The sequence below is a fragment of the Oryzias latipes genome, chromosome 19 (genome assembly GCF_053564925.1).
Source record: "Oryzias latipes strain Hd-rR chromosome 19, Olatipes_Hd-rR_3.1".
Lineage (NCBI taxonomy): Eukaryota > Metazoa > Chordata > Actinopteri > Beloniformes > Adrianichthyidae > Oryzias > Oryzias latipes.
Genome location: NC_136255.1, coordinates 8,389,353 through 8,398,763, shown reverse-complemented (window position 1 = coordinate 8,398,763; position 9,411 = coordinate 8,389,353). Strand labels below are relative to the sequence as shown.

The following is a 9,411-nucleotide window of genomic DNA, read 5'->3' as shown; positions in this document are numbered from 1 at the left end:
ATTCTTTTTATTAAATTTTCAATGCAACAAAAAAAAAATCAGAAACAGATTTTACATTTTACTCGATTCAGCCATTACAAAAATTTCAACTTTTAACAACAGTATTTAGATAATACTTTCTCTTATTCACAGTCTTATTTTAGCACCCCCACCCCACCCCAAGAACAAGAGTGCTTCTCCTTAGACGCCATTTAACATTTTTAGTCAAAAATTCTTCCAGTGGCCTCTAATGATGGCTTGATCTTTTTTTTTTACTGGATCACATATGTGTTTTCCGCTGTGATGTCACTTGGTCGTTTCTATGTAGACGTAAAATTAACCTACCGTTTCTCAATCCAAAGGGTATTTTCCAAGATCGATAAAATCGATTTATTTCATTTTGAAACAATTTCATAATGATATAGGTCAATTTGATTAAAAACTTCCCTCATAAAGATCAATCTGGTTGGATCACAGGAATATAATTGATTAATCCTTAAATCCCTAATAAAACCCTTTCTTAGAAATCCAAGCTCAGGCAGCTTCATTTTCTATTGATGGGTTTTACCAGACAGAGCCTCAGGGGTGTAAAGGTTAGGGGAACTGTCTGCACTGTCCCAAATGCAAACAAGTTTGCTAGCCTTGAGTAAAGTCCATGTGGGAATCACACAGAAACAGGACAACCTGGAACACATTTGCCGGAACCCTTTCCTACAAAAAAAAAGGCGAAACTCCAATCCTTGGCTATCGCTCTCTGACGCTGGGCACGATGGACTTTCTTTACAGCTGGGGGATTGAACTGGCAGTTCATCTGCAGAGCAGATACAGCCAGTATGAGGAGTTTTTCAGGCTGGCGTCCACCGTGGCTGATCTGCACACCACCTTCTTCTTTCTGTTTCCCATCTGGTTTCACCTGCGCAGAGACACAGGGCTCAGGCTCATCTGGGTGGCTGTCATTGGGGACTGGCTCAACTTGGTGCTGAAATGGTAAACTGTAGTGGAAACGTGGAAACAACCATCACATAAACACGAAGGGAAAAAGGGATTTAATCTTTTTTATGTATTTGTTGTCTTCCTGTGGCAGGGTTCTGTCTGGGGAAAGACCATACTGGTGGGTTCATGAAACCCAGTTTTACAGAAAAGGAGAAGCTCCTCCACTGCAACAGTTTCCCATCACATGTGAGACTGGTCCAGGTAGGACCATCAGCACTACTGACAACTGTCTTTTCCTCAAATTTCACAAAACTGACCTCTGTTTGAGATAGTTTTGACTTAGTTTGACTAGTTTTACTTTGACTATTTGTCTGAAAAATATATAACCCTGTAAAGCACACTAGTCCATCAAAGAATAAACAGTAAATTGACATTTTTTTGGAATTATGTTTTTTTTTACTTTTTGACGATATTCACAAAATCCTTTTTAGTGAGCTATCGATAGTGTCAGTTAAGATACGTTGGATGTTTTGGTACGTTTTTGTTCACAACAAGGTTAGTTTAAGAGGCAAAAATATTGACATGAGTGTCCAGAAAAAAAAGCACCTTATTTACCTACTGTCTCAACTTTTATCCACACATTATAAACATGGTGTAATTGTATTATAAAAAATTAAGTATCAACACATTTTGCATTTGTTCAATACAGCAAATAATCAAATTTAATTAAATGAAAAATTGACAACTAAACTACTGCACCTAGTGGAATGATAATGAACTAGGAGCAGAAAACAAGAACCAAGTTAAATCCAATAGGCTTTTAAGAAAAGTTTGGATCATGCTAATGAGATAGGTGTCTCAGAAATATGTGTATTAAATATGATATGATTGGTTTCACAGGGTTAAGGGATTTTCTTGTCAACTTATAATTAGACAAAAAAAGGAGTTTCATGATTTTGCTTCATGTCCTCCAACAAAACCTTCGATTTGTTTTCAAATAAATCTACCCCAAGAGTTCCTTGAGGTAGATGTAATAACCATCCATCCATTCATCTTCTTCTGCTTATCCGGGACCGGGTCGTGGGGGCAGTGGTGTAAGCAATGATGCCCAGACTTCCCTTGCCCTGACCACTTCCTCCAGCTGCTCTGGAGGGAACCCGAGAAGTAGTCTCTCCAGGAAGTCATGGGTCTTCCCTGGGGCCTCCGCCCAGTGGGCCTCCCAAGAGAGGCGTCCAGGAGGCATCCAGACTAGATGCCCGTGTCACCTCAATTGGCACCTCTCCATGTGGAGGAGAAGCGGTTCTACTCCGAGCTCTCCACAGGTGAGCAAGCTTCTCACCATACCTCTAAGGGAGCACCCGGGCACCCTACAGAGAAAGCTCATTTCAGCCACTTGTATTCGGGACCTTGTTCTTTCGGTCATGACTCATGACCCAGAACTCAACCATAGGTGAGTATTGGAAGAGAGCAGCTCTCTCTTCACCACAACGGACCAGTACACCGACCGCATAACTACGGACGCTGGTCCATTCCCCCGTCAATATCACTCTCCGGCCTTTTTTCACTCGTGAACAAGACCCTAAGATATTTAAACTCCTACACCTAGGGCAGGGACACTCCACCAACCGAGAGATGGCAAACTACCTTCCTCCGGTCAAGAACCATGGGCTGAGATTTAGCTGTGCTGACCCTTATTCTAACCGCTTCACACTCGGCCGCAAACTGCCCAGCGTCTGCCTCACAGTGCGTTTAGCTCTCCCAAGTCTTTCTGGCCTCCTTCGCCGCCAGCAAATCCAACTCACCACCAGGTAGTGATCAGTGGACACCTCTGCCCGTCTCTTTACCCGAGTGTCTAAAACATAAGGCCGAAAGTCGCCTGAAGCAACTACAAAGTCGATCATTGACCTCCTGCCGAGGGTGTCCTGATGCCACATGTATTGATGGACACCCTTGTGCTCGAACATGACGTTCATTATGGACAAACTATGACGAGCACAGAAGTCCAAAAACAAAACACTGCTCAGGTTCAGATCAGGGAGGCCATTCATACCAATCACGCCCCTCCAGGTGCCACTGTCATTGCCCAGGTGAGCACTGAAGTCCCCCAGGACTTCAATGCGAGAGAAACCAAGAAGTCCGGGTTCCATGTCCCAAAAGCCAAGTTCCATGACGGGGTTTGGGACGCCGAGGCATCTGTCAATGACTGCCACCCAAACCACATAACACCGGCCCCTTTTGAGGTCTCCTACGGGTGGTCGGCCCATTGGAGAGTTGTCCCACTTCATTCCTTTGGGCTGAGTTCGACTGGGGCTTGTGGGAGAGAGTCCCAATCACCAGGCGCACGCATTCGAACTCCAACCCCAGGCCTGGCTCCAGAATGGGACCCCGGTGACGCCAATCCAGGCAACATTACTCCTTAATTGTACTTCTCATGAGGGGCTTCTGAACAGCTTAGCTCCTGGGATTACTCAAGCTCCCAGACCCCTCCACCAGGTTAAGGTGGTGGTTCACGGAGGAGAAATTTGATAACTCAAACCAATTAACACAAATATTTCCTCTGTTTGGCACATTTCTTTTCCAGGAAGCCCCTCTGGACATGCTATGGGAGCCGCCTGTGTCTGGTACGTCATGGTAACAGCAGTTCTTTCAATCGCTGCAGAAAAACGATGCCCCCCTTTACTATACAAGTGAGTTTGAGGTTTTGCAACAATGCATTTCTGTAAAAACAGCCTTCAACAGTGTTATGCACTGACATGGAGTGTTTCCTCTGCAAAGACTGTTGCAGGGGGGTTTATGGGGGCTGTTCTTCCTGGTGGAGCTGGTGGTTTGCATGTCCAGGGTCTTCATGGCTGCCCACTTCCCACATCAGGTTGTTGCAGGAGTGATCACAGGTGGGCCCACCTTAAAGAAAAGAAGGTCTGCTTCTATGATGTGCAACAGGGGTTTGATTAACTTCTGTCTCTGTTGTGTTTCAGGTGTTCTTGTGGCTAAGATTGTCTCCAAGAGCAAATGGATGTACAATGCCAGCATGAACAAGTACTTCTTCATCACCTTCCACCTGACCTTCTTTGCAGTTGGTTTCTATCTACTGCTCAGAACTCTGGGAGTAGATCTCCTTTGGACTCTGGACAAAGCCCAGAAATGGTGTGTCAAGCCAGAATGGATTCACCTGGACTCAACGCCATTTGCAAGTCTGCTGCGTAACATGGGCAGCCTGTTAGGTCTTGGCATGGGCCTGCACTCCCCCATCCACAATGGTGTCAAGAAGAAAAGTTCTACCACTGCTTTTAAGATAGGTTCTATTACCATTTCTTTGTTCCTTCTTCAGCTCTTGGATGAGTGGACATTTTCCTCTGAAAACCATCTCATTTTCTATATTCTTTCTTTCTGTAAGAGTGCAATTGCACTTTTAATCCCGACCGCTGTTGTTCCCTGGGCCCTCTGCAGGATTTTTACAGGAAAGACAGATGGGAAAAACTTGTGAAAACATAGTTTAGCATATAGAAATAGTTCTTTTTCTATTTTTTTTTTACTTTTTGAGCTGTGAGACAGTCATTGATGTTGTACAGTGACATCTTGTCATCATGTTATCACATAGGCTTGTAAAACAGAATGGGAATGAGAAGCAGCAATTAGCCTGAATCCACCAGGCCTGTTAAGGTGAATATATTACTTAAAAATTGTATATTAATAAAAAAGTTTATGATTGTTTTGTTTAGATTTTAGTTGTCTTGAGTATGTGCACCAATAGCCCAAATGCTCTCCGTCTACAGTGAACCTTTGCATCAGAATGTTTGTAGTTAGCATTTTTTTCATGTTGGGTAACTCTGTACTATACAGTTGTAAAGCTTAAGATTTTTCAGTTTAACGTGCAGTTATCACAGTATGTCAGGGGCGTCCAAACTTTTTGCAAAGAGGGGCAGATTTGATGGTATAAAATATTTAAGGGCCAACCATTTAGATAGAAAGGATTTTTTCATTAAATAGCGACAAACCTAAAATTATATATATTTTATGTTATTGTCACAGTTACTATATCAACTTAATTTAGCATCTACTTGAATACAATTTTTTCAATTTAAAATAAATTCTGGCATTAAGGGGTTAATCACAAACAAGCGATTTATACATAGCTTGTGAAGATGAACCCCTATTTGTTCATCCTTTAGATTAGGGGGCTGCAAAACACTCAAACTGTTAACAAGAACACATTTAGTACATTTAATATTATCTTACAAGGAATTTGTAGAACATTGCAAATGCTAACAAATATATTATGAACGATTAACAAATGCTGATAAATGTCTTCACAGGCATCTTATTTAAACTTAAGACATCTTCAAATGCTAAAAAATATCTATAGGCAGTATTACCCAATCTTATTATAAAGCGTTGTTCATGGTTTTTTTATATCAAATAATACATTAAAAGATGCATGCTCAAATACTGCAAAACTGCAAATTAAAGAGTCAACTGAAAATTGGTATTTAAATTATAGGTGGGGAAAAAAGTTTGTGTGAAAACAAATGTGCAAACATTGCCATACATTGACCATGTTAGTCAATGAAAGTCTGTCAAGTAAACCCTAAATCGGACACGCTTATCTGCTTCTGTGTATTTTGATTATTTAAGCCGACATGTTCAAGATTTGGAGAAGTTGGTAATGATTCTTTTCAAAGCTTCAGTGAACAAATGTATGTAAGATGGGTGTATTTTGTAAAAAAAAATATATACATAAGTATATATACATAAGTATATATATATAAGTATATATATATATATATATATATATATATATATATATATATATATATATATATATATATATATATATATATATATATATATATATATATAGTTATAGTACAGACCAGAAGTTTGCACACACCTTCTCATTCAAAGAGTTTTCTTTATTTTCATGACTATGACAATTGTAGAGTCACACTGAAGGCATCAAAACTGTGAATTAACACATGTGGAAATATAGACATAGCAAAAACTATGAAACAACTGAACATATGTCATAGTGTAGGTTCTTCAAAGTAGCCACCTTTTGCTTTGATTACTGCCTTGCACACTCTTGGCATTCTCTTGATGAGCTTCAAGAGGTAGTCACATGAAATGGTTTTCCAACAGTCTTGAAGGAGTTCCCAGAGATGCTTAGCACTGGTTGGCCATTTTGCCTTCACTCTGCGGTCCAGCTCACCCCAAACTATCTCGATTGGGTCCAGGTCCGGTGACTGTGGAGGCCAGGTCATCTGGCGCAGCACCCCATCACTCTCCTTCTTGGTCAAATAGCCCTTATACAGCCTGGAGGTGTGTTTGGGGTCATTGTCCTGTTGAAAAATAAAAGATGGCTCAGCTGCAAGATGCTGTGGTAGCCATGTTGGTTCAGTATGCCTTCAATTTGGAATAAATCCACAACAGTGTCACCAGCAAAGCACACCCACATCATCACACCTCCTTCTCCATGCTTCACGGTGGGAACCAGTGTAGAGTCCATCTGTTCACCTTTTCTGCGTTGCACAAAGACACGGTGGTTGGAACCAAAAATCTCAAATTTGGACTCATCAGACCAAAGCACAGATTCCCACTGGTCTAATGTCCGTTCCTTGTGTTCTTTAGCCCAAACAAGTCTCTTCTGCTTGTTGCCTTTCTTTAGCAGTGGTTTCCTAGCAGATATTCTACCATGAAGGCCTGATTCACACAGTCTCCTTTTAACAGTTGTTGTAGAGATGTGTCTGCTGCTAGAACTCTGTGTGCCATTGACCTGCTCTCTAATCTGAGCTGCTATTAACCTGCCATTTCTGAGGCTATATATATATAAAAAACTTTGTCAACTTTACATGGGTTATATTTGAAGTCACTCCTGATGTTTATTATCATACTTTCTCTTTCGGCTTTTCCCATCAGGGGTCGCCACAGCGAATCATCCTTTTCCACCTCACTCTATCATGGACATCTTCTACCCTAACATTAGCCAACTTCATGTCCTCTGTTAAGACATCCATGTATCTCCTCTTTGGCCGTCCTCTTGCCCTCCTGCCAGGCAGCTCCATCTCCAACATCCTTCTACCAATATATCCACTATCCCTCCTCTGAACATGTCCAAACCATCTCAGTCTGGCTTCTCTGACTTTGTCGCTAACACAGGCAACATGAGCCGTCCCTCTGATGTACTCGTTCCTTATCCTGTCTAACCTGGTCACTCCTAAGGAGAACCTCAACATCTTCATCTCCGCTACCTCCAAATCATCTTCTTGTCTCTGTCTCACTGCTACCGTCTCTAACCCATAGAGCAGAGCTGGTCTCACCACTGTCTTGTACACCTATCCTTTGAGTCTTGCTGACACTCTTCTGTCACACAACACTCCTGACACTTTCCTCCACCCGCTCCAACCTGCCTGCACTCGCCTCTTCACCTCTTTTCCACACTCCCCATCACACTGAACTGTTGACCCCAAGTACTTAAACTCCTGCACCTTCTTCACCTCAGCCCCCTGTAACCTAACGCTTCTACCTTGATCCCTCTCGTTCAGACACATGTATTCTGTCTTACTACGACTGACCTTCATGCCTCTTCTTTCCAGAGCAAACCTCCACCTCTCTAGCTGTTCCTCCACCTGCTCTCTACTCTCACTGCAAATTACAATGTCATCCGCAAACATCATTGTCCAGGGAGATTCCTGTCTTACCTCGTCTGTCAGCCTGTCCATCAGCATAGCAAACAAAAAAGGACTCAAAGCTGATCCTTGGTGTAGTCCCACCTCCACCTTGAACTCCTCTGTCTGACCTACAGCACATCTCACCACCGTCATACTTCTCTCATACATGTCCTGAACTACTCTGACATACTTCTCTGCCACTCCAGACGACCTCATACAGTACCACAGCTCCTCCCTCGGCACCCTGTCATACGCCTTCTCTAAATCTACGAACACACAATGCAGCTCCTTCTGACCTTCTCTGTACTTTTCCAACAACATTCTCAAAGCAACAATGGCATCAGTGGTGCTCTTACGGGGCATGAAACCATACTGCTGCTCACAAATCTCCACCTTCTTCCTAAGCCTGGCTTCCACTACTCTTTCCCACAGCTTCATTGTGTGGCTCATCAACTTTATTCCTCTATAGTTGCTGCAGTTCTGCGTGTCACCCTTGTTCTTAAAGATCGGAACCAGAACGCTTCTCCTCCATTCCTCAGGCATCTTCTCACTCTCTAAAATCCTATTGAACAACCTTGTTAGAAATTCCACTGCTGTCTCTCCTAAGCACTTCCATACCTCCACAGGTAGGTCATCAGGACCAACGGCCTTTCCGCTCTTCATCCTTTTCAGAGCCTTCCTAACCTCATCCTTTCCAATCTCTGCTACTTCCTGCTCCACAACAACCACATCTTCCTCCCTTCTTTCCCTGTCATTTTCCTCGTTCATCAGCTCCTCAAAATACTCCTTCCATCTTTTCTGTACACTCTCCTGGGTTGTTAGCACCTTTCCATCTCTGTCCTTAATCACCCTTATCTGTTGCACGTCCTTCCCATCTCTGTCTCTCTGTCTGGCTAGCCTGTACAAGTCCTTCTCTCCTTCCTTTGTGTCTAACCTGTCATATAGCTCATCGTAAGCTTTCTGTTTGGCCTTTGCCACCTCTCTCTTCACTCTACGCTGCGCTTCCTTGTACTCCTGTCTACCTTCCTCAGTCCTTTCTACATCCCACTTCTTTTTAGCCAACCTCTTCCTCTGGACGCATTCCTGTACTTCCTCATTCCACCACCAAGTCTCTTTACCGTCTTTCCTCTTTCCAGATGACACACCTAGCACCTTCCTACCTGTTTCCCTGATAATTTCTGCTGTAGTTTCCCAGTCCTCTGGAAGCTCATCCTGACCACCCAGGACCTGTCTCAACTTCTGCCTAAATTCCTCACAAGTTTCTTCATTCTGTAGCTTCCACCACTTGGTCTTCTTTTCTGTTTTCCCTCTCTTCTTCTTCCTGACCTCCAGAGTCATCTTACACACCACCATGCGGTGCTGTCTGGCTACACTCTCTCCTACCACCACTTTGCAGTCATTAACCTCTCTCAAATGACCTCGTCTACATAGGATGTAGTCCACCTGAGTACTCCTACCTCCACTTCTGTATGTCACTCTATGTTCCTCTCTCTTCTGGAAGTAAGTGTTGACTACAGCCATTTCCATCCTCTTCGCAAAGTCCACCACCATCTGTCCCTCCAGATTCCTTTCCTTCACACCAAACCTGCCCATCACCTCCTCATCACCTCTGTTGCCCTCACCAACATGCCCATTAAAGTCTGCTCCAATAACAACTCTCTCTCCTCTGGGAAAACTCTCTATGACCTCATCCAACTCACTCCAGAATCTCTCCTTCACTTCTAACTCACAGCCAACCTGTGGCGCATACCCACTGACTACATTCACCATCACCCCTTCGATTTCTAACTTTAAGCTCATCATCCTGTCTGAGACTCTTTTCACCTCTAGAACA

General features: G+C 43.1%; 1 protein-coding gene across 1 annotated transcript; it reads left to right on the top strand.

The window, feature by feature from the left end:
• Nucleotides 1–608: 608 nt before the first annotated feature.
• g6pc1a.1 (glucose-6-phosphatase catalytic subunit 1a, tandem duplicate 1) lies at nt 609–4,630 on the top strand. The gene is made up of 5 exons (XM_004086831.5): nt 609–966; nt 1,064–1,173; nt 3,494–3,599; nt 3,688–3,803; nt 3,888–4,630. The coding sequence occupies exons 1-5, from the start codon at nt 635–637 to the stop codon at nt 4,394–4,396; spliced, it is 1,173 nt and encodes a 390-aa protein (XP_004086879.2). The 5' UTR covers nt 609–634; the 3' UTR covers nt 4,397–4,630.
• Nucleotides 4,631–9,411: the final 4,781 nt, after the last annotated feature.

What these genes read in the sequence shown, in the direction of transcription:
- g6pc1a.1 (XM_004086831.5), top strand. Translation starts at nt 635, where the DNA reads ATGTGGGAATCACACAGAAACAGGACAACCTGGAACACATTTGCCGGA. An exon ending in CTCAACTTGGTGCTGAAATG is followed by an intron (nt 967 to 1,063) that starts GTAAACTGTAGT and finishes TTCCTGTGGCAG; the next exon opens with GGTTCTGTCTGGGGAAAGAC. An exon ending in TGTTGCAGGAGTGATCACAG is followed by an intron (nt 3,804 to 3,887) that starts GTGGGCCCACCT and finishes GTTGTGTTTCAG; the next exon opens with GTGTTCTTGTGGCTAAGATT.